The following is a 23,854-nucleotide window of genomic DNA, read 5'->3' on the forward strand; positions in this document are numbered from 1 at the left end:
AGCTGACTGTAGTTCTGATCATGAACTTCTTCTTGCACAATTTAGGATCAGATTAAAGAGATTAGGGAAGACCCATAGATCAGCTAGATATGAGCTCACTAATATTCCTAAGGAATACTCAGTGGAGGTGAAGAATAGATTTAAGGGACTGGACTTAGTAGATAGGGTCCCAGAAGAACTATGGACAGAAGTTTGCAACATTGTTCAGGAAGTGGCAACAAAATACCTCCCAAAGAAAGAGAAAACCAAGAAGGCAAAATGGCTGTCTGCTGAGACACTAGAAGTAGCCCAAGAAAGAAGGAAAGCAAAAGGCAACAGTGATAGGGGGAGATATGCCCAATTAAATGCAAAATTCCAGAGGTTAGCCAGAAGAGATAAGGAATTATTTTTAAACAAGCAATGTGCGGAAGTGGAAGAAGACAATAGAATAGGAAGGACAAGAGACCTCTTCCAGAAAATTAGAAACATAGGAGGTAAATTCCAGGCAAAAATGGGTATGATCAAAAACAAAGATGGCAAGGACCTAACAGAAGAAGAAGAGATCAAGAAAAGGTGGCAAGAATATACAGAAGACCTGTATAGGAAGGATAACAATATTGGGGATAGCTTTGATGGTGTGGTCAGTGAGCTAGAGCCAGACATCCTGAAGAGTGAGGTTGAATGGGCCTTAAGAAGCATTGCTAATAACAAGGCAGCAGGAGACAACGGCATCCCAGCTGAACTGTTCAAAATCTTGCAAGATGATGCTGTCAAGGTAATGCATGCCATATGACATCAAATTTGGAAAACACAGGAACGGCCATCAGATTGGAAAAAACCAACTTATATCCCCATACCAAAAAAGGGAAACACTAAAGAATGTTCAAGCTATCAAACAGTGGCACTCATTTCACATGCCAGTAAGGTAATGCTCAAGATCCTGCAAGGTAGACTTCAGCAATTCATGGAGCGAGAATTGCCAGATGCACAAGCTGGGTTTAGAAAAGGCAGAGGAACTAGAGACCAAATTGCCAATATCCGCTGGATAATGGAAAAAGCCAGGGAGTTTCAGAAAAACATCTATTTCTGTTTTATTGACTATTCTAAAGCCTTTGACTGTGTGGACCATAACAAATTGTGGCAAGTTCTTAGTGGTATGGGGATACCAAGTCATCTTGTATGCCTCCTGAAGAATGTATAACGACCAAGTAGCAGCAGTAAGAACAGACCACGGAACAACGGACTGGTTTAAGATTGGGAAAGGAGTACGGCAGGGCTGTATACTCTCACCCTACCTATTCAACTTGTACGCAGAACACATCATGCGACATGCTGGCCTTGAGGAATCCAAGGCTGGAGTTAAAATCACTGGAAGAAACATTAACAATCTCAGATATGCAGATGATACCACTTTGATGGCTGAAAGCGAAGAGGAACTGAGGAGCCTTATGATGAAGGTGAAAGAAGAAAGTGCAAAAGCTGGCTTGCAGCTGAACCTCAAAAAAACCAAGATTATGGCAACCAGCTTGATTGATAACTGGCAAATAGAGGGAGAAAATGTAGAAGCAGTAAAAGACTTTGTATTTCTAGGTGCGAAGATTACTGCAGATGCTGACTGCAGTCAGGAAATCAGAAGATGCTTAATCCTTGGGAGAAGAGCAATGACAAATCTCGATAAAATAGTTAAGAGCAGAGACATCACACTGACAACAAAGGTCCGCATAGGTAAAGCAATGGTGTTCCCTGTAGTAACATATGGCTGTGAGAGCTGGACCATAAGGAAGACTGAGAGAAGGAAGATCGATGCTTTTGAACTGTGGTGTTGGAGGAAAATTCTGAGAGTGCCTTGGACTGCAAGAAGATCCAACCAGTCCATCCTCCAGGAAATAAAGCCAGACTGCTCACTTGAGGGAATGATATTAAAGGCAAAACTGAAATACTTTGGCCACATAATGAGAAGACAGGACACCCTGGAGAAGATGCTGATGCTAGGGAGAGTGGAGGGCAAAAGGAAGAGGGGCCGACCAAGGGCAAGATGGATAGATGATATTCTAGAGGTGACAGACTTGTCCCTGGGGGAGCTGGGGGTGTTGACGACCGACAGGAAGCTCTGGCGTGGGCTGGTCAATGAAGTCACGAAGAGTCGGAAGCGACTAAACGAATAAACAACAAAAAACATTAAACAGCAAAGTGTTTTGAGCTTGAACCATCTTGAAGTAGGAATGCCCTGTTTTGTGTCTGAAACTGTTGTCTCATGTGTGAAATGTAATTCTTTGCATTTGAAACAAGCCATTGTCATCCTTTTGGAAGTATTCGGAGCTTGAATCACTTTTGAAATGATTGAAAGAACCTGTTAAAACAACCCATTTGGAATGAAAACAGCTGTTATGCACCTGGCATTGCTTCAAATTCAAAATACTTAGCATACCCCTATGGAAGTTCAGTGGGGGCCACACCACAGAGGGCTGTGCATGGCCATGGGTCCTCTGCAGCCTAGGTCACCTTCTTTAGATACTCAGGATGGTCTCCTGATCAACTTCTTTAGATAGTCAAGATGGCCTACTACTTTATTGTCCCAGCATATCTATTGTCCTGCTTTCTGGCCAGAAATGCACTCTAAATAAAGAACTGGGCTGTTGTCAGCCCTCCCAGGTAAACCAGATGGAAACATGATGAGATGCGCTAATTCTACTTTATTGTAAGGCTACAGTAACAGAACCTTGCAAGTCTGAAAGTACAAATCTCCCACGCTCCCTATTTACCATCTGAGTAATTAGGGCAGGTCTTTCCTAAGTTTCTCTCTGTGGCCATTACTCTGTTGTGGGCTCCTCCCCTTTTTATCTGATTGTTCCCTATGGGGCATCTCTTCCCCTGTCTTCCAAGGTCACCCTCACATTCCATCACAGTTGCAGTTACCATTTCAGTTTTGTAAGAATGCCTAACAGCATATGTCAGCTCAGAAGTATTCTTTAAAATACAGAAATAGATGCACATCCAGAAAATATTTTTTTAAAACTCAATACCTTGTTTTGCAAATTTCTATGGAGGTTTTCAATTCCAAAGATATCATTGAAAAAGATGCCATTGTCAGTTAAGCATAGGGGGTTTGGTTTTCTGAAACTTGAATTATACCTTTTGACTAATGCCAGATTTTGGATGGATTCATCTAGTGCAAATTCTCCTTCCTGGACTTTTTTGGAATATTTGTATATAACACCTTCAGTTAATCAGGCAGTTCAGAACAGAATGGATTTGCTATGTCTCCTGTTACTATCATGTCAATTGCAAAACTGTGGTATATTATTTCTAGGAAAATGTGTGTTGATCCTTTTTCTCATGCTGAGACCCAGTTTGGCATAGAGGGTAAGGCATCAGGCTAGAAACTGGGAGACCGGGAGTTCTAGTCCTGCCTTGGGCACAAAGCCAGCTGGGTGATGTGGGCCAGTCACTTTCTCTCAGCCCTAGGAAGGACGCAATGGCAAACCACTTCCAAAGACCTTGCCAAGAAAACTGCAGGGAATTGTCCAGGCAGTCTCCAAGAATCGGACACGACTGAACAGATTAAAAAAAAATTGATCCTATGAGCTAATCCAGATCTCTACATCAATTTAAAAAAAATATGGAAGATTCAGATGAATGCTGAGATCTTCATATTAGGTCACCCTGTGGATGATAACAATGTGTTTTTGTTATATTCTACATGAGACCCAGTTTGGTCTAGTGGTTAAGCCACTGAGCTAGGAGTGAATTCTAGCCCCGCTTTAATTGTGAAGCCAGTTGGGTGACCTTGGGCCAGTCCTTCCCTCTCAGCTCCAGGAAGAAGACAATGGCAAACCACTTCTGAAAATGCTGCCAAGAAAAGTGCACAGACTTGTCCATGTTGTCACCAGGAGCTTAACAGTTTAATATTTTTGGATTTGCACATTCTTTTAAACTACATACTTATCATATGGAAATTGTCAGCTGGACAATAGAAATGGATTCTCCATGCCCTTATCACTGCCAAGAGATCAGTTCTTCCATATAAGGCTATTTTATGGCCATTACCATTAACACATTTTCTGAGTTCCTCCATGCCCTGAATTATTAGCTAATAAAATTAACTGGATTTGCACAGTATAATCAGCCACAAAAGAACTAATCTTGATTAAAAACCAACCAGATAAAGGTAGAGGGTCTTTTGAGTTGAATTCAATTCTTGGTAACTACATGGAATAATACAGAAATGATAAACCATTACTTCTTTCCAGGATGTTTTTTCAGCTTTACAATCTCCTCCACACAACCCTGGAATTTCCTGATGGCTTCCCATCCATGGATCAAAGAGATTTGATTCTGCTGAGCTTATTTGGAGATCAGCTAAAGTTGGCTAGGTGTTGACCCCTGAAACGGGCCAAGTTTATTACATGGTAGAAATGCAGTCAGCTGGTGCTTTACAGAACATGTTCTGTGAAGGCATCCAAAGAGAACATGGCTGAATGGATCAAGAGGGGAACATAATTGATAGGATTTGTCTTTGCTTGGACCAGCATCTCTCTCTTTTACAATACCTCCTACATCTTCACTATGTTTCATTAAGGCTACCTACCTTCAGGGATCAGAGAAAGGCTAGGGCACCAGCTGGATGGGCAAGGAGCTTACCATCGCCGATCCACTCCGTGGTCCTCGCGTTCTGGTCAGTTTCCCCAGCATGACAAAGCCTGCTGTCGAAAGGACCTCTGATTTCCCAAGAAGCTTTTCTCCTATTTTCTTGCAGTCGATAAAGAGCCTGACCCAGCCATGGCTCACCAATACATGTACCTGCCCAACAGACAAAAGTAGGTACTCTGAGTCTTGCCCTTGATTGCAGAGCATGCAACACAATGCAACACAACCTGGAGACATCTGAGCCCCCCTGAATTATACGCCCTGCATTCTGCAAAGAGTAGCAGCCCCAAGAGAGTTGAGCATCCTTATCTTAGATTACAGGTAAAAGATTGAGTTTCTCTTTAGTTAAACCCAACACCCCATGACTCCACCAGGATATCCAAGTAGTTTTCTTGGACATTGTGTTAGGGGTTGGCCATTGCCTTCTACCAGAATGTCATTTCAACTTCCCAGTCCAGCCTACAACCTTGGGATTTCTGATGGTCTCCCATGCAAAAATGAACCAGGTCCAATCCTGCTTAGCTTTTTATTTATATGAATTCATCTGTTACAGGTAGTCCTCTCTTAACCATTCATTTAGTGATGGTTCAGACTTATGACAGTGCTGGAAAAACTGACTTACAACCACACAATTATGATTGTCAAAGCATCCCTGCGGTTGGTGATCACAATCACAAGCACTTGGCAATCAGCTCGCATTTATGACCACCGCAGTGTCCCATGGTCATGTGATTACCATTTTCAACCTTCCCGGAGGGCTTCTGGCAAGGAAAATCAATGGGGAACCGTGTGATTTGCTTAACGACCACATGGTTCACTTAATGCCTGCAGTGATTCACTTAATGACCACTGCAAAAAAGGTCATAAAATTGGGTCAGATTTGCTTAATGACTGCTTTGCTTAGCAACCAAAATTCCAGGCCCAATTGTGGTAGTTAAACAAGGACTACCTGTAGAATGCTACCCTTCCTACAGGAGCAAAAGCAGTGTGCACAGCACTCCCTCCTGATATTTTTCTCCACCACAACCCAGTGAGTGGCCTAAAGTCACTCAGGGAGTTCTTTCTGAGATCTGCCAAGGTCAATTAAGTAGTCCTAGCTAGCTGGATTCAAGCTCCTGAGTGGGGCAGGAGACCTAAGCAGCTTCTGATTTTTCAAGCTTTGTCCCACAAAGCTGTTTCTGGATGCTGCTAAAGTAGGTGCCAAGAAGACCCATGGCAGGAGATAGGGGGAGTACCTATCACTGTCCCACTCTACTGTGTACTCTGTCCTGCATGCTGTTTCCCAGCCGCTCTGTGGTCATTCACTCTCTGATGACACACCTAGAGGTTTGCCACAGAAGAAAGAGAATAGGGATGCTGGAAGGAGAACAGGTGGGCAGATAAAAGGAGGGTGTGAGCAGGAGAAGGAGGCATAAGGAGAACACCTGGTGACTCTATCATCTCTCAGAGAAGATGCTGCCAACTCTGTTAAGCAAGACCATTTGAGGCCAATCTGTGCCGGAGCACCTCAAAAGAGAAAGCTGAGAATGAGATGACTGCAGAGGGTCATTAAATGAGGTGCTACTGACATCCAGCAAAGATGAATAGGCAGGTTCTGAAATACTGAACTTGTGACTTAAGGAGGATTTAAGGCAGTCAATCCTACTGAAATTAGGGATAGCCAAGCAAAGAACCAACAGTGGAACCTGAAGGAAAGGAGAGACACAACTCTTCCCCTGGGATTGGTTGTACTGTATAAAAAGAGGTAGCAAAAAAAAAAAAGTAGGGTACTAGTTGGCTTAGACCTTTCAAAGTCAAGGATTTCACTTGGACCATAGAAAGAGAACAACAGTTGTGGCAATGCTATTCATTCATTCATTCATTCATTCATTCATTCATTTACTCATTCACTCATTCACTCACTCACTCATTCATTAATTCATTCATTCACTCACTCATTCGTTCATTCCCTCCCTCACTAATTCAATACATCCCATCTCTAAACAAAGAAAAAAGTCTTTAGAAGTCTGGATCAAGCAGCTTCTCTGACACAGTTAAGCATAGAAAATGTTTTAACGTGTGCATGCAACTGTTCTAGGACATTTATTGCCATGGGCCTTGGAATGTCTTATCTGATGTAAATTTTAATATGTATTTATTAAATACAAAGAAATACATACCAGCATCCATTTTGTAGATGGGAGTCTGTATAAATATGATTAATATAAAAATGTACACCATATTATCGTATGCTTACACTTGGAATTTTCTCATTCCCTGGGGTGGACCTGATTCAGAAAGGTTTTTTTTTTTTAATATAAATGTTTAGATGAATGAAAAAAAATGTGTGTTTTTTTTGTAATGGCTGTTTTTTCCAATGAAAACTGAGAAACAGTAGGAATGAAATAGATCATCCACCAAATACTCAGGAGAATAAAATGTTTTCGGAGATGTGAAAAAAGAATACAACAGAAATGAAACAGATACAAAAAGAATAGGAAAGGAAAGGAAAGGAAAGGAAAGGAAAGGAAAGGAAAGGAAAGGAAAGGAAAGGAAAGGAAAGGAATGGAAAGGAAAGGAAAGGAAAGGAATAGAACCTGCCCCAATCGTGACAGTCTCTAAGTGGAGAAAAACAAGCCAACAAAATAAAATTAAATTAAATTAAATTACAATTAAAACAGCAAAATCATCAAACTTTCTATGCTTCTTTCTAGAACCAGAGGTATGTTGGCATAGCATTGATTCAACTTAGCTGCAGAATGTCGGGAGAGCTGTGGGTCCTGCAGTTCTGGAAAAGAATGTTCCATGGATTTGGGACTACCACTGACAAAGCCTCTTTTTTGGTTCAGATCCCATGTACCCCTCAAGGTGGGGGCTATCAACAGGCCCCCTCGAGTTGTACAGATGGGATTCAGTTCTGGCAATTGAAACCAATGTTATTGAACTAGGCCAGTTTCAGATATATCAAACCAAACCAATGTCATCATTCCTGTCTTTGGTTATATTACTTGCACAACGCAGGCTACCCAAAAGAGACCACGCCAAGCCAGGAGCTTGAAGTTCTGCAAGTGAAGATGTTTCATGCAAACTGAGTTGCACAATGCATGCTCAACATTATATATGACAGGGACAATTGCACCTAAGTGATGAACTTAAGGGTCTTCAGTAGCACAGCTGCAAAAAGCTTCAGTATCAGGGCTGTAAAAAGAACCCTGGGACCTTTCAAAAGTTCTGCCAGGTCTCTGGACCCAAGATGACGAGTAGGAAGATGAAACTTAGTTTGAGGAGTCCCACTTAGGACATTGGCTTAGCTTGTAAATCTCTTTTAATATATCCAATCATCGGATTCTTTTTCTTTGCTAATTTTCTTTATCCTTCCCTACCCACATATTCTTGGATGCATGTATGCATAAATTTATGCAGATTAGCACATAGAGACAGGAAGGAATTTAGTCCTTCATTATGATGCTGGCACACATCCTCAAATTCATCAGATTTCAACATATGCGCATATAAACCTGCTAGCAAATGTCCTGAGCAGATTTTTAGAATAGTTGTTTTGCAGAATCAAAGTGAGGAGGAGGCAGCACAGTTTTGTGTGCATATAGGGTGTTTGTGAATATCTCTTTTTAGATAAGGACCTTGTGAAAGCTTCCATAGAATATCTTCTTCACTTCCTGTTGATCAAAGGTGACTTCTTCAATATCGGCTTCATAGTCACGATGGAAATATACCAAGGATTTCTTAATAGCTACAGGGGGGAAAAAAAAGATAAACTCGAAAGTTTTAAAGAATTCTGAATAGCATCCTTCCTCAACCTAATTTGAGATTGTGAGATTTGAAGTCCAGCATATCTGCAGACACCAGGCTGATCTCACCATCATTAAGAGCATGAACAGAAGAGTGTAAAAGATGGGTGGAAGACTGCTTTACAGATGTTTTACAGTGCACATCTTTTGCCACTGGCCATGCTGAATGGATGACAAGAGCTGAAATGCAATCTGTTGCTGAGTCTTGATAGAAGAAACAAAATATAGCAAAACATAATTGTGAGACATGAAAAATCCCAGTGAGTGTGACATCTAACATAATGGTCCATGGGAATCATATATGTATGCGTGAACATGTCACAAATATGTACACCATCCATCCTGTACACCTTCTGGTTTGACAGTCCCAGGCAGGAATACGACTGCCAAATGGAGATTGACTAAATTCCACTATATGTGGTGTGCAGTTGGCATTCAGTTTGATAGGACCCCTGTTGACCTGAGTGGACACATGGTAGGTGGCAATGCATGAAGAAGCAATGTACACAAGCCCTCATAGATCAATGTGTGCTTGCATCTCATGGCTTTTGATGGGACTTCGATGTGTCCCAAGTGAAGGCAGAATCAATGCTTCAAGGTCAGGAAAAACTGCATCATCAGCCATAGCTTAGTGGCAGAGTGCTTTGTCTACAGATGATCCCAACTCAAACTTTGAGCTTAAAGAAATAGAGAGGAACTGATAGAAAAACCTTTCCCAGCTACAGCTCTGAAGAACTTCTCAAACTGAGACCCAGAGAACTGCTGATGGATTAAAACAAAGAATAAAAACCAATTAAACTACAACCCAAAATCAGGTCCTTCAACCAGCAGTGCTAAAAGGAATTAAGGAAAACTAAACCATCAAATCAGGCATCAGACTGATAATCTTGGAGAGGACATTCCACAACTGTGAGGTCTTAAAGGCTTCATTTGTAGGAGCAACTGAATCCTCTCCTGGAAGTTTATATCCCTACTTACGGTCAAGAATGATGCTGAGAAGAGGCTGGAAATCCTCATCAGTTATCTGCCAGATAGCAAAGGCCTCCCGGGGACTTTCTGGCAGAAGGCGGAGCAGAAAGGTGATGGTGTATTCAGCTGGAATTCCAAAAGGAAATACCTCACTGGGAAAACAACATAGAGATCCTTATATGAAATATGTTATGGTGAAGATCGTAAGGTCATCACAGGGTTATAAAAAGTACAGGACCCTGCCTTATATCAATTAAAAATAGAGAGAATCATAGAGGTATAAATGATCCCAAGGGTCATTTAGTCCAACCCCCTGCTCAGTTCAAGATCCAGTAGAACATCTCTGACAGAGGACCATCGAGCTTCCATCTGAAGCCCTCCAGTGAAGAACTCGCCACTGTCTCCTATGACCTCTATGGGCAATTGTTAGCATTTGGATAGAAGACCATTAGGTTGCTGCAATCCAATTCTGCCTAAGGGTCTTCTATCCAATGGTCTTCTACTTGGTTGATGGCTGCTTTGGAAAGGTAAACCAAAACCATTGTGGTGCCTCACTTCCATAATGTTGTCAGGAAAACGGTAGGAATGCGGTCATCAGAAGTTGAGTTCAACTTGAGGGCATCTTTACTTTTTGGAAAGGAATCACAGTTCGAATGAGTTGCAAGAGGCCTTTGAGTCCAACCCATTGCTCAGTGCATAAATCCAAATTGAAGCCCCACCACCTCTATGGACAATAGTTAGTTCCTGGATGGGAGGCTATCAAGAACTCCTTGGTTGCTGGCTAGTCCCAGAAATTAAAAAAAAAACAACATGATGGAAGAAGGCCATGGTACCTCACCTCCATAATGCTGCCAAGAAACAACAAAGATGTGGTCATCAGGAGTCAAGCTCAACTTGAGGGCATCTTTATCTTTTTAAAAGGAATCATAATATGACATCCCCTTGAGGTTATTAGGTCCAACCACCTGCTCAGTGCAGAAATGCAAATTAAAGCATCCAGGGCAGGTGGCTGTCCAACTTCTCCTTGAAGACATTCATGATGGAGCCCACCACCTCTCTGGGTCATTGATTGCATTGTCAAATTGAGTTTATGGTTAAGAATTTCAGTTTTTAGCACATTGACAACTGAGATCTCCTTTCTGGTCTCTCATTTCCACACACAGACTTTGGGGTCTGCAACCTTAGTTTTCTTGCTAGTTAGAAATGACAAAACTGGGCTGGATAGCCAAATAATGTGGCTAAGGACAAAGGAGCCTGCTATCTAGAACCTTCATAATACAGTTGTTGCTAGTTTTTACTTAATATAAATTTATTGGTGTCAGTAAGAATGAAAACTAGCGTATAATCCAAACTTCACCTCAAATGCTATTTGAATAGGAAGAACTGCAATAAATCTCTGATGCTTTATTTTAATAATCGATCTGAAAGTTGCATTGCCATCATAATTTAAATTTTGCTCCTCTATGCTGGCTGGCATGGAAAATAATAGTTGTTGAAAATATTAAGACAGCTAGTGCATTTGATAGCTGGTACAGTCTTGTGTTTAAGAAACAGAGCTATGAAACAGTCCCTGGATTGAATATCACCCCTTCCATGCACACACCAATTTTAGTCATTCTGATGAATTTTAGGATAATGAGAGTGGCCTATCTTACAGGATTATTGGGAGGGTTCTAAAAGAGGACACGTGAAGTGAGCTGATACAAATGTAAAGGGTTAAAAAGAGTGAGTTCCTGACAGACCAAAAAAAAAAAAAACTTGAAATGCCAAAACAACACTTGAATGAAAATGTCAGAGGCAAATTCCATGTCTGAAATACCACATTCAAAATTAGTACAATAACATAAAATTCTGGCTTATCTTAATTGCAGTGACCTTTCTGTTTGGATATGGGTCACAACGTACTAGCACTGATGAAATGGCTTACATAGTTTTTAAGTTTATTCCTCAACCTGGCATCATCCAGTTGGGTTGCGGGGCCTAAACCTCCCAGAATTCGAAGCCATATTGACCTCTGGATTTTAGGAGCAATAGTCCTGACGCCATTGAGCCGGCTTACACCATACTCCATTTGTGGTGACCACCTAATGCACCTACATTGTTGGACTCCAGGTTCTGAAGGTGATCTAGGCTACCATATCCTTAGTAAGCCCTGTCAATTTGGAAGAGACAGAGAGCTTTAACCCTCATAACTCTTGACCATCATTAGGTATGGTCAAGGGATGCTAGGGATGCTTGAAGATTCAGTTGTGACAAACTCCAGTGGAACTGAACTGATCTGTACATCTCAGACATGGGTGAAATTAAGTCAGTAGTTCTCTACGACTTTGGCATTTGGTACTTTTATGCATTATTATTGCTTTCAGTAGCAGGTTTATCATATCCAGAGGCATTGATCTGAAGGAGTGATGGATCCTGGTAAAAATGAAACTAGTGAGAGAAGAACCAGCAGTTCCCAGGCTTGAGAGGACTGTTCTATCAACAGATCCAGCTGACTTCCTCACTCATGAAGAGATTGGCCAAAGATCAGTTGAGTCACAAAGGCAGGAGGAAAAAACTGAGGAGTTGAACCTTGGAGCACAGACCTATATATTAAGGCTTCGACTGCTGTGTCCTGGAGGAGAACCGTCTCCCATCAAAGCTGGCTTCATTCTTGTCTGGAGTAAAATATCTACTCTAGCTGAATTGTGTCCAAAAGTCTAGTGCTGAGTAAGTCAATTCCAGAATCAAGAGTTGAGAGTCTGGAAAAAAAACTAGATTTACAGTTTTTGGGCTGAAGCATGACAAATCCCTTGTTTGATTAATCCAACTTTCCCCTGAGCCATTGGACTACAACATCCATAATTCCTAATCAACATTTTTTCTGAAGGACACCAACTTGAGAAAGGCCAATTATTTTTTGATCAAATGAACCTATATACTACTGCCTTGGCCTCACTGTCGTGCTGATCGCTCCTTTTTAATGACCATGTAATCACAAGTTAAAGAGGTGATATTCATGATTTTACATTCAAATGCCCTTAACACTCAGCTTTCCTATTTGTTTGTTTTAAATTTCCACAGGTTCTGGCTGTAAGAAGAAACTAATCTGAATCTCTGAATGTTTTAAGGAAGGGCACTCTGGGGAATTTCACAATTCAATATGAAGAAGCTAGGTTTCTTTCAACAAGATTATAATTATCCCTATGTTTCAGCAATTAAACTTAAAAAGAAAGTCACAACTGCTTCACAATAGGCCAGTCTGTCTCAATTTACTAAGTTGTTAGCTATAATAGAATCAGATGGCATACATGCTGAATTATTATGAAACTCATAGTACGAAGAGGACCAAGGAACTCTTCAACAAACAAAGTCATATTCCCAATTAGCGGAATTCTATCTGCTACGCAACTTGGAGAAAAGCATATGCATTAAAAAGACAGGAATGAAGATGGATGGATGGATGGATGGATGGCTAGATGACAGCTGCAACTGTGTGATTGAAACCCCACCCCCTTTTTACTGGCATGGATTTTGTGTATTGTGTTAGTAGGCTTTAGAGCAGGATCAGCAATTTACTTGCACCAATAGGCTGCCTGTTTTGTTTATTTCTTTTTTCAGTAGCACCCTTTTTTTTTTGTTCTGGCAGCACTGCGGACCAAATGGGACCTTAATCTTGCAAATTCTTAAGCACCTGTTGTTTACTTTAGCTCCCAAAGGGAAGAATCAGACTAAACTGGGGGACTTTGGGAGCTTTTAATGGGATGGAATTGGTGCCTTAAGCCTCTTCAAGACTCAAGGTATCCAGGCTGACCTTACAAAACATCCCAGGATTCTCCCCAATAAAAAAGGGCTAGCAAATTGTAATGCCAGGGATGCTCTGAGGGCAACCAACAATGTTCTGTGGGTCACCTGTAGCCCATTGGCTATGGGTTGGCCACCTCCACTTTAGAGAACATGGCAAAGCAATGGACCTCCAGATGTTGCTGCACTGCAACTTCCAAAAAGCGAGGTCTTGTTAAAATTTAAATGTGTCACTAGAAACTTATACCCAGTCGATCATTGCCAGCAGAGGCCTCTCTTTGGATGCTTAACAGTGGCATCTGCATGATCTCACTCAGAATGGCAAAAGTAGCATTGTGGCATCGGGCTCCAAGCTCCACCACTTTGGGTCATGCCTGCAACACCATCATCATCATCACACACACACACACACACACAGAGAAAAGGGGTGGGGCTTGCAATTGGATTATGTCTGCCCCTCTTGCAGGCACTGCTGGTAATTGATGGTGCCATGAACAGAGATCATGAATACACATACTAAATGCCTGCAGTTCCCCTAAACGGATCATCTCCAAATTGTTTGCTGGATCTTTAATATGATGAAAAGGGAAAAGTGCAAAATGCATGAGAAGTAAGAAATCGTATTGGCAGGCCTCTGGGCTCTAGATTTTTTATCATTCCAGAGAATTCTGTAAGGGTGTAGAGGAATTATCTTATTTTTTCCCCCCAAGGAGAGTTAAGAAACCAAAATGTCTTCTGATAAATGTTGACGGAGCTTTAGAATAATCCATGTGAGGTTTGTTAAGTATCCATACTGCCCACCCATGAACTTTGCTTCACGCTGCAGAAGACTTGAATAAGGATTGCGCAGGTCCTTATTTGGGATCCTTGTAGCCTAAGGTCACAGCTTTATCACCATCCTCCAACTTGGAGGAACCCTTGGGAGATCCTTTATCTCCTCACCCTTAAAGAAGCCTGAGATTATGAAATCAGGCAAGGGCTGTGGCTCCTCCAGAGTGGGTAGAAATGGTCACTATCTGGATTGTAGCTGCTTACCAAAACTTTGGATGGTTCTGGAGTATTGGTGAGACAACTTCCTTCTACTGTCTTAATACAGTAGAGAGGTTGTCAGGCAACAGGACTCGTTTGGAGCTATCCAAGGTCCTGTTCCCAGCTGTGCATGGCTTGGCCTTCTGCTGTCCTCAGTTTCATTGTAGGAATGTTGGGCCAACCCAGCCTGTTGGGTTCTGTGAATTCTGTAAACTCCCCACCCCAATGGGTTAATTCGATAGGCACATGAAACATGCGATAATGCAACCACATAGTATAATGCTTATGCAAAGGTCAGCAATTTGCAGTCATGCTTCCTTATCTATTTTCTCGTGTTACCTTGTTTTCCTGGTTAGTTGAATATCTCTGTAGAGGGTATAGGTGTAAGTTCCCAAGAAGGTGTAGGGTTCCATGGCAACCCCCTTGATGGAGGCATACTCCTTTTCCATCAATCCAAATGCCTCCATCATGTCAAAACCTGTGAAAAGTAGACCATACCGATGGTGTAAGCATTGTAAAAGCAATTGGGAGAATGAGAGTTGTACCAATTTTCATAGGATGAGGCAGAAATCTAATGATTCATCTGATAACCATTTAAAGGGCCATTGACAAAGAATGCACATGATCATTCGTCTAGTTCAGTCTGGATTTCTCTGACTCTATAGATGAAAATCAAAACGTCTCATCTGCACTAAAAGAATAAGACTGAACTCAGAGATTAACTCTGGGTCCACAGATCATCTTAGACCTTAGCGAAATGTACAGTTTTACACTCAGGAGGTTGTGTGAGCCAGCCATAAAGTGTCTTACAATTAAATTTCATCAGATCATATACTGTAATGAACAAGAAAATGTAAAGGTTGATTGCCCCTCTGCCCCATTTTTATACACCATCTGACTCCTTCTCTTTTTAAATTGCTGAGCAGGGTTGACTTGAACACTGGTGAATGCATATTCTTCCAAGAATAAAGGAAAATGCATCTCTGAGCCACTGAAATATCTTCTTTAACATTTGAGTCACTTTCTAAAGCCTTCAATACAAGCAGACTTTGCAAGCAACAAATCCTCCCCTCATTTCATCTTCTCCTTTGTTTGCCCATCTGAATTTATGGAAAAGCTGAGGTTGAGGATGGGGAAGGAAGAAGGAACAAGAGTGAAGCAGGCATGTTTTAAAACATTTCAGTCAATATTCTTCATCTGCCAGGTTTATCTTGCATCCTCTCTATAGCTCCGTTTCTGATGTTTACCTTGAAGATAAAATATATTGAAAGAGGGATACCCTATTTTTGAAGAATTCAAATGCTGGCTGGATTCAATTTAGTAGAAGTCACCAGCCATGAAACCTCCTCATTTCAATTTCATTTGAACCTAATGATAATAACTGTATGCAAAAATAAGCGAAAAATATGGGTGGTGTCAAGAAAGGGTGAAAAGGAGAAAAGACAAAAGGAAAAAGAACGATAAAGGCACATTCACCAATGTAACGTTTCTTTGGATTTACTGGCAGGTTGACATGCTCAATCGGAGGTCAGTGCAGTGACTGCACCAAGTATTTTAACCAGAAATGTTGGTGCAATCAAAGAGTTTTAAGGAGTGAAAAGAATTCCTCAAGGAATCTTCAAAGTACTGCTGGAAGCTCCAATTATCTGTGACATCTTTGTAAAAAAAAATACCACTTCTTCTTGTGAAGACGTTTGTGAGATAGTATCAACTGCAGGTGGATGAAGCTAACTGAGAGCGAGGGTAGCAGTTCTGGAATAGGCTTTGCTCTGACTCTGAAGTAGCTCTGCGGTCCTCAGCTGCTTTGTCATGTTGCCCAGTTTGACTGATTGACTATGGTATCTTGCAGCTGGGCCAGGAAATAGAAAGGATTCTCAGCGCGCCCCAAGTCTCTTGTTTGTGAGATGGGCGGCTATATAAATTCCATAAATAAATAAATATTTCTTGGATAATTCCTGTTTATGGGAAATTCACTTGGTGAGTATCCAAACTGAGCAATGCAGAAACAAAAAGGACATATATTCATGTTCAGAGGAAGCCCAAAGTTTGCAGGAATGGAAAAAAATAAAATCAAATCATCATAGTCCCCCTTATTTTTGGGCAGGTGGGGCACATACATGTAAGAGGAAGAATGGTCAACATATAATTGCTAGTCCATGTAAAATATATGAAATTGAACAGGCTTTGTGGAAGATCCTTCTTCCGTATCCAATTCCATCATTAATGCCTTTACAGATACTGTGATGGTACTGCTCCTTGTCTTTTCTAACAGCTCCCTGAAATTCTTTGTTAAGTTCCTTCCAGAGATCTTTGTCTTGTCTGGCCTTGGCCTCTCTTCTCTTCCTGGCAATTTCTACCATTTGTTCTGACATCCACTTTGCTTTCTTATCTTTCTTGGTCTTTGGCAGTCTCTTTTCACATTCACCCTTAACATCTTCTTTGATTTAATCCCGTATTACCTCTGGTTCCTGATGTTCTCTTTGAAAATGGGGGGGGGGGGCTATATGCTCAAGATCATATAGTGCAAACTGGTTAGCTGTTTACCTTTTTACTTTAATTTGGAACTTGCACATTAGTAGTTCATGATCTGTCCACACTCAGCCCCCAGCCGTGTCTTACTGTCATAACTGAGCTCTTTTACCTCTTTGCACTAACAGTATAGTCAATTTGATGTCTGTGTGCTCCATCTGGTGCTGACCATCTCGACTTGTGTCATTCTGGTTGTTTGAAGAATGAGTTGGCAATGAGGACATTATTGAATTGTTAGAAACGGACAAGACATTCTCCTGCTTCGTTTCTGTTAACCAGACCGTGTACTCCAACTACATTGTCCTCATTACTGTTTCCATCTTTGGCATTCCAGTCTCCAATCGCAAGCAGTCCATCTTGCTGGCATGTTCTGTCGATTTCAGATTGAACTTGACCATAAATTTCATCAACCTCCTCTTCTCTCGCATCAGTGGTTGGAGCGTAAATTTGGATAACTGTCATATTAAAGGGCTGTCCATGAATTTTAATTGATATTATTCAGTCATCGATTGCATTGTACCAAAGTACTGTCTTTGCTGTATCCATCCTGACTATAAAAGCAATACTTCTCCTTTTTTGTGTTTTGTGTCCTGAGTAGTAAGCAGTATAATATTCTGACTGATAGGGTCCAATGCCAGTCCATTTCAATTAGCTGATACCTAAGATGTTGAAGCATGGTTCTTCATTTGACCTTTCACCGTGCTGAGCTTTCCCATGCTCATGCTTCTACGTTCCATGTTCCCACTGTAATTCTGCTTGGCAGCTTCTGTTTTTCTTTTCCTATCTGGCAACTAGATGTGTGGAAGGCTTTAATCTAACTGTACCATAAATACCATTAGTATTCCAAAGCATCCTCAGCAGTACCTCAGTCATAGTTGAGTACCATCTGGCCTGAGGGGCCCATCATTCAGCACCATATTGTCAATCGTTTCATCTTGTCTATCCATGTTGTTTTCTTGATATAACACAGGAATGGTTTACCATTGTCGTCTTCTGCACAGTATAAAATGATGTTTGTGCCATTGTCACTAAAGTGACCTTCCATGTCCAGCATCTTCATATGCTGCTGCTGCTCTATATATGTGCCTGCTTGCCTTAGCTGGACAGCTGGGATGACCTTCATGCCTTGGATGACCCTGCTAGGATTATATACAGTACTGTTGGCATACACTCCCATTGTTCTTTGCTCATCCCTCCCAGGAACACACACACACACACACACACCACAATGAGGCAGCATAGCAGGACTTTGGGATGAGGTATAAAAATTGCTTTAGATATATTGAACCTCCTCCACTTCTAAAACATACAAAGCTTGCCAAATTCCCAGCCGGTCTACTTCTTCGAATGCTCTCTTAACTATGAACGTTCTCTTTGACGTTTAATATCGACAGCATTTAGATCTTCAAGGGAGAAAACAGGAAGATGCTATTCTCTTCATAATCCAAGAAGATGCTGCAAGGCCTACCGTGTATGGAGCCATCTGTAGAGTGAAGCAAAGGGCAGCCTGCAGAAAGACAGGGAATAGTGAGGGGGAAAGAGACAGGAAAACGATCAATGGATATTTGAAATTTGCAGAGAAGAGTGCTGTGCAATAAAAGAATCTTTCACATAGAACAAAGGGCTGCCTGGCTTTAGGAGTAGAGTAGTTCCCTATAAACCTCACTGCTTATAGCCAAACTTGATGTAGCTTTTGTCAGGTAGAGGCTACCCCCCAAACCCCCCAAAAAGGGCAAATCTGAAAGAGGGTCGTAAGGACAAAAAGAAAAAAAAATGTTTATGTTGGAAACCTTGCTTTAAAAAGGAAAATTCAAGAGCAAAACCGAGAAAAACTTTGCAAAAAAACATATTTTAATAAAAACATCTAACATCAAACAGTATATGTAAATTTATTTTTAAAAGACCATTCCATTTCCCTATTTTTCACCTGGATGTGAAAGACTGGGCATGAAGTGGTACCATTTGTATGGTAAAAGTTCGATGGCCAAAATAAAGGACAAAAGTGCATTTTTGAAAAACAGATACATCGAAAGGACAGCTTTCTGGAATAAAGGACTGTCCTTTGCAATAAAGGACATATGGTCCCTGTACTCTTATGAGCATTGAAGGAGAACTGTTTTAATCTGCCAAAATTCTTCATTTCAGGCAACTGTGGAGGCCCCTCAAGGCCCTGGAAGTTTCCAGTTTGGACTTCAAGAAGACCAGCAGGACTTGCTTCAAGTACAGAAGATAATCTATGTGCAAGAATGCCAGAGTTTTAAATAGTGGACTATTATGGTTTCTCTGCATGGAGTTAAGTGCTCCTGGTTGGCTGGTTTAACTAAACATTGTAGAAGCCCTGTTGTTTTCAGTATCAAATAGTTGTGTTGTGCATTCATGTCATGACCTCGTTGCAAGGCACAAAGAGCCTCACAACGTGGATCATGATCATTAAGGAAAAGGGGGAAGAAGATAATCCAATCAGGGATTAAAACAAGCACCCAAAGACACCCACACCCATGATCCCATCAACACCTGAAAAGAGGGACGTCAGAGGAGTGAAGATAAGGAGCACATGGTGCCCCGGAGAACTCAACCGTTGCAGGAAGAGAAAGAGGACACCGGGGAAAACGCCCACGCAGCCATCAAGGATCCCATCAAGAGGGATCGGGGCATTGAGGGGTGGGGAAGCCCGGGGCAATACAGGAGGGTATAAAAGGGGCACCCCCACACTACCTACCCCGTTCCCGTTTTTCGATCTGTCAGCTATCATTCCAATAAACCAGAAATCCTTAATACCCATTAAGTGAGTCTGTGTCTTATTGCGAAGAGAGGCTGGCCCTGACATAAAAACGGGAACCGCAAAAATTTTTTTTCCACCTGGTACCTATCCAACACGTTTGTGAGGGACCCAGCCAGGCATGGAGAACCAGGAACCGAGGAGGCGCAACCCTTCGGCGCCCGGCGACGAAGCCCCGCTCTCGCAGGGCGGGATGCAGCTGAGGTCCGGGCGATGCAACGCCCCGGTAAGTATGGGACCCAGCTGGGGGGAAGCAGCGGGGGAGGGACCCACCCCGGCGCCCCGGAGCCCGCGAGGCACCGGGGGCGAGACGAGGGGACCCTCTCCAAGCCTACAGGCAACCCCGGAGGAAGCGCGAGACGAACCGCCACCCTGGGCGCTCGAAGGCGAGGGCGCGCCTGGCACCGCGACGGGATCGAGGGACGATCCGTCCTCTACCACGGCCAACGGCGAGGGCGAGCGGAGCGGCGAAAACCTCGGCGGGAAGCCGGGGACGGCGGAGAGGCTCGACGCGTTGGAGGAAGGGATGCAGGCGGTGCGGCAGATGCTCCAACAGCTGACGGCGGCACAGGGACTCCGCGACGGAGGCGGCGCAGAGGCACCCCCGGTCGAAAGGAGGCAGGGCGAGCGGGGCGGCGGTGACGGCGGAACCCGACCCAAGGAGCCCAACCGACGACCTGAGGCGCACCGGGAGGCGAGACGGGGTGGAGACCCAGCGGACGGCGGCGACCACGGCGGGACCCGACCCCAGGAGGCCACCCAACGAGCGGAGGCGCGCCCGGACGTGAGACGGCGGGACAACCTCGGCGGCGGCGGCGTCCGGCCCCAGGAGCCCACCCCACGACGGGAGATGCGCCAGGCTGAGAGGCGGAGGGACGACCCGGCGGGCGGCGACGGCGACGGCGGAGCCTGGATCCAGGAGCCCGACCGAGGGAGAACACCCCGCCCTCCCCCCCGAGCGACGGGACGACGACCTTGCGAGGAGCCCCAGAGAGAGGCACCAATGCCGCAAGAGAACCGGAGACACCCCGACCCGCAGCAGCTCCTGCAGAGCCCGAGGCACGACGCAGAGGGGGCCAGGAGCCAGACCAGGACACCCGCCAAAGACTTTGGCATAAAGTTCGATGGGGACCCCTCGAAACTCTCCTTCTTTTTGACTAACGCGAGGTACTACCTCGAAGAATGGGGTCCCTGCTTCAGAACTGAGCGGGGCAAAATCAATGCCCTGGCCATAAAATTAAAAGGACGGGCCGCCGATTGGTACGTCCAATTGTGCCAATCAGGCGCCCGGGCGCTGCAGGACAGCACTGAATTCCTGCAGGCACTAGAAAGGCACTTCAGGGACCCCCTGGAGCAAGAAAAGGCAAAAAGGGCGCTAGAGACACTTAAACAAAGCCCGCGCTCCGTGGCTGAGTATGCCATGGAGTTCCAAGCCCTAGCCGGAAAAGTGGACACTTGGTCTCAATCGACACTGATTGAGAAGTTCAAACATGGACTCAACTTAAATGTCCTCCGGTGGGCACTTGGCCGCGACAACCCCAGCTCCCTCACGGGGTGGATCCAGCTGGCAGCGGAAGCGGAGAACGCCCACGACACGTTCCTCCACGCAAGGAGGGAAACGCAACAGATGGAGACAGTGAGACCCCCACGCACCAACGCAAGGCAGGTGAGGGCGAGACCCCAACCTTGGAAGGAGGAACGGGACAGACGCTTCGCAAAAGGGCAATGCTTCACGTGCGGCAGGGAAGATCACAAAGCAGCCGCATGCCCCAAAACGACGCCCAGAGAGAGCCCAAGGAGGGCACAAACAGCACCAACCCCAGCGCCAAGAAAGCGACCAGCAGCAAAGGGGGAGTACCGACGCAGACACGGCCCCTACAGTTCAGAGGAGGAGGAAAGCAACCCCGATGAGGCGGCGGGAAACGACAACCACCTGGCCTAAGGGGCGCCGAAGGACAGGTGGAGGACACTGACAGGCGCTTCGACAAAGGGGTGAGTGAGGAATGCCCCACCCTCTACGTCCGTGTCACCCTCACCCATAGAAATAAAACCGAAAAGGTCTGGGCACTCATTGATTCGGGTTGCTCCAAAAGCCTCATGCACCCTGACCTGGCAGCCGCACTCGACCTCCGCTGCTATCCACTTCAGCACCACCTGGTGTTCTCGCAGCTCAATGGATCTGCAGCGGGAGGGGGCCCGGTCACCCAATACACCGGAGAAACCGCGCTACGGCTCGGCAGCCACGAGGAAAAATTGGCTTTCATCGTGGCACCGGTGGGGCAACCCCGACTCATACTGGGGATCCCATGGCTCGTGCAGCAAAACCCAGTCATCAACTGGAGAACCAGAGAGATTAAGTTTGCTGACGGGCGTTACCAAGCACCTTCAGGGAACAGGGTTCCCCGAGCAGCCATGGGGGGGGCGACGACGACTGTGGAACACAGAGAGACAGCACTGCCAGAGGGACTGCCGACCAAATACGGGGATTTCGCCGACGTTTTCGGTGAGAAAGAGGCGGACAAACTCCCCCCCCACAGAAAGACGGACTGCACCATTGAACTGGTCCCGGGGGTACCCCTACCCAAACCAAAAATATATGCTATGACCCAGCGAGAGCTAGCTGCATTAAGGGACTTCATAGACAAAAACCTGGCGAGAGGTTTTATCGAGCCAGCAAACTCTCCAGTGGGAGCGCCAGTCCTCTTTCGCGAGAAAAAGGACGGGGCATTGCGGCTCTGTACAGACTACCGTGGATTAAACGCAGCAAGCATTTCAAATAAATACCCCTTACCCTTAATAAAGGACATTTTGTCCCACTTGGTAAAGGGTAAGGTATTCTCCAAACTGGACATAAGGGAAGCCTACTACCGCATACGGATACGGGAGGGGGATGAGTGGAAGACTGCTTTCAATTGCCCATTGGGGGCGTTTCAATATAAAGTACTCCCATTCGGACTGGCAGGAGCACCGGGGGTATTCATGCAGTTAATTAATGAGGTCCTGCGTGACCACCTTTTTAAGGGGGTTTTGGTTTACCTGGATGATGTATTGATCTACACAGAAACAGAACGTGAGCACGAACGCTTGGTAAAAGACGTGCTCAAGAAACTTCGCAAGGCAGAGCTGTTTGTAAAGCTCTCCAAGTGCGAGTTTCACAAAAAACAAATTGACTACCTAGGGTATAGGATTTCTGCTAAAGGGATAGAAATGGACCCCAGCAAGGTCCAAGCCATCCTGGCGTGGGAACGCCCACGCACGAGGAGACAGCTGCAAAGCCTCCTGGGATTCACTAATTTCTACAGGGGGTTCACGCCCAGGCTGGCAGAGACTATATTGCCCCTAACTAACCTGCTAAAGACTAAGGGCTTGGGGGACACGCGCAAATCGAGGAACCCGGGGGCGCTACTGAATTGGACAGCTGACTGTCAAACGGCTTTCGAGAGACTGAAAACCCTCTTCACAGCTGAGCCAGTGTTACAACACCCCGACCCCACCAAGCCTTTTGTGGTGCAGGCAGATGCCTCCGACTTTTCCATCGGAGCCATCCTGCTCCAAAAGGACTCCGACAACCACCTAAAGCCCTGCGCCTACCTTTCCCGCAAATTCTCCGAAACGGAGCGGAGATGGCACGTATGGGAAAAGGAGGCGTTTGCAGTGAAGACAGCCTTGGAAACGTGGCGACACCTGCTGGAGGGGGCCTCCTGCCCCTTCGAGGTCTGGACGGACCACAAGAACCTGGAGGCACTCAGCACACCAAAACGACTCAGCCCGAAGCAGGTGCGATGGGCTCAGTTTTTCAGCCGGTTCAATTTCACGCTGAAATTCATACCGGGCAAGAAAAACTTCTTGGCAGACGCCCTTTCCCGACGGCCACAGGACGACACGCAAGCCTCCGACATCGTAGGAACAGTATGGACCGAGAAACAGCTCGGCTGCCCAGCTGTCACGCGGAGCCAGACAAGGAATCAGCGCACGCCAGCACGAACGGCGGGGAGCGATCGGAGCCGACGCTCAATTTCACCGAACTGGCAACAAAGACTCACACAAGCACTACAGCAAGATACATGGTTGCAGAATAACCAACAACATGTATCTTTCAAAGACAACATCGCCTGGAAAGAGAAAGCCTTGTACGTGCCCGAATCACTGCGGGGGGAAATCTTACACAGAGCGCACGATGACAAATCTGCAGGGCATTTTGGGTTTGTAAAAACCCTCCACCTAACGAGGAGGCAATTTTGGTGGCCAAACCTCAGAAAGGACGTAAAAGACTACGTAGGCAACTGCCCCATATGTGCCACCACCAAACGTAAAGGAGGGAAACCCCACGGGCTGCTACAGGCGGTAGCCA

The 23,854-nt window shown here is 44.6% G+C and overlaps 1 protein-coding gene across 1 annotated transcript in view; it reads right to left on the reverse strand.

Annotated features, from left to right (window-relative positions):
- Positions 1-23,854, reverse strand: part of COL20A1 (collagen type XX alpha 1 chain) — a 130,403-nt gene that overhangs the window by 44,774 nt on the left and 61,775 nt on the right. The window contains exons 21-25 of the mRNA XM_063298753.1: positions 18,193-18,231; positions 14,535-14,673; positions 9,393-9,535; positions 8,247-8,356; positions 4,621-4,779 (exon numbers count right to left, since the gene is read on the reverse strand). Coding sequence (XP_063154823.1) covers positions 4,621-4,779; positions 8,247-8,356; positions 9,393-9,535; positions 14,535-14,673; positions 18,193-18,231 — 590 coding nt within the window. The remainder of the gene's footprint in view (positions 1-4,620; positions 4,780-8,246; positions 8,357-9,392; positions 9,536-14,534; positions 14,674-18,192; positions 18,232-23,854) is intronic.

This window comes from Candoia aspera, chromosome 3 (assembly GCF_035149785.1).
Source record: "Candoia aspera isolate rCanAsp1 chromosome 3, rCanAsp1.hap2, whole genome shotgun sequence".
NCBI lineage: Eukaryota > Metazoa > Chordata > Lepidosauria > Squamata > Boidae > Candoia > Candoia aspera.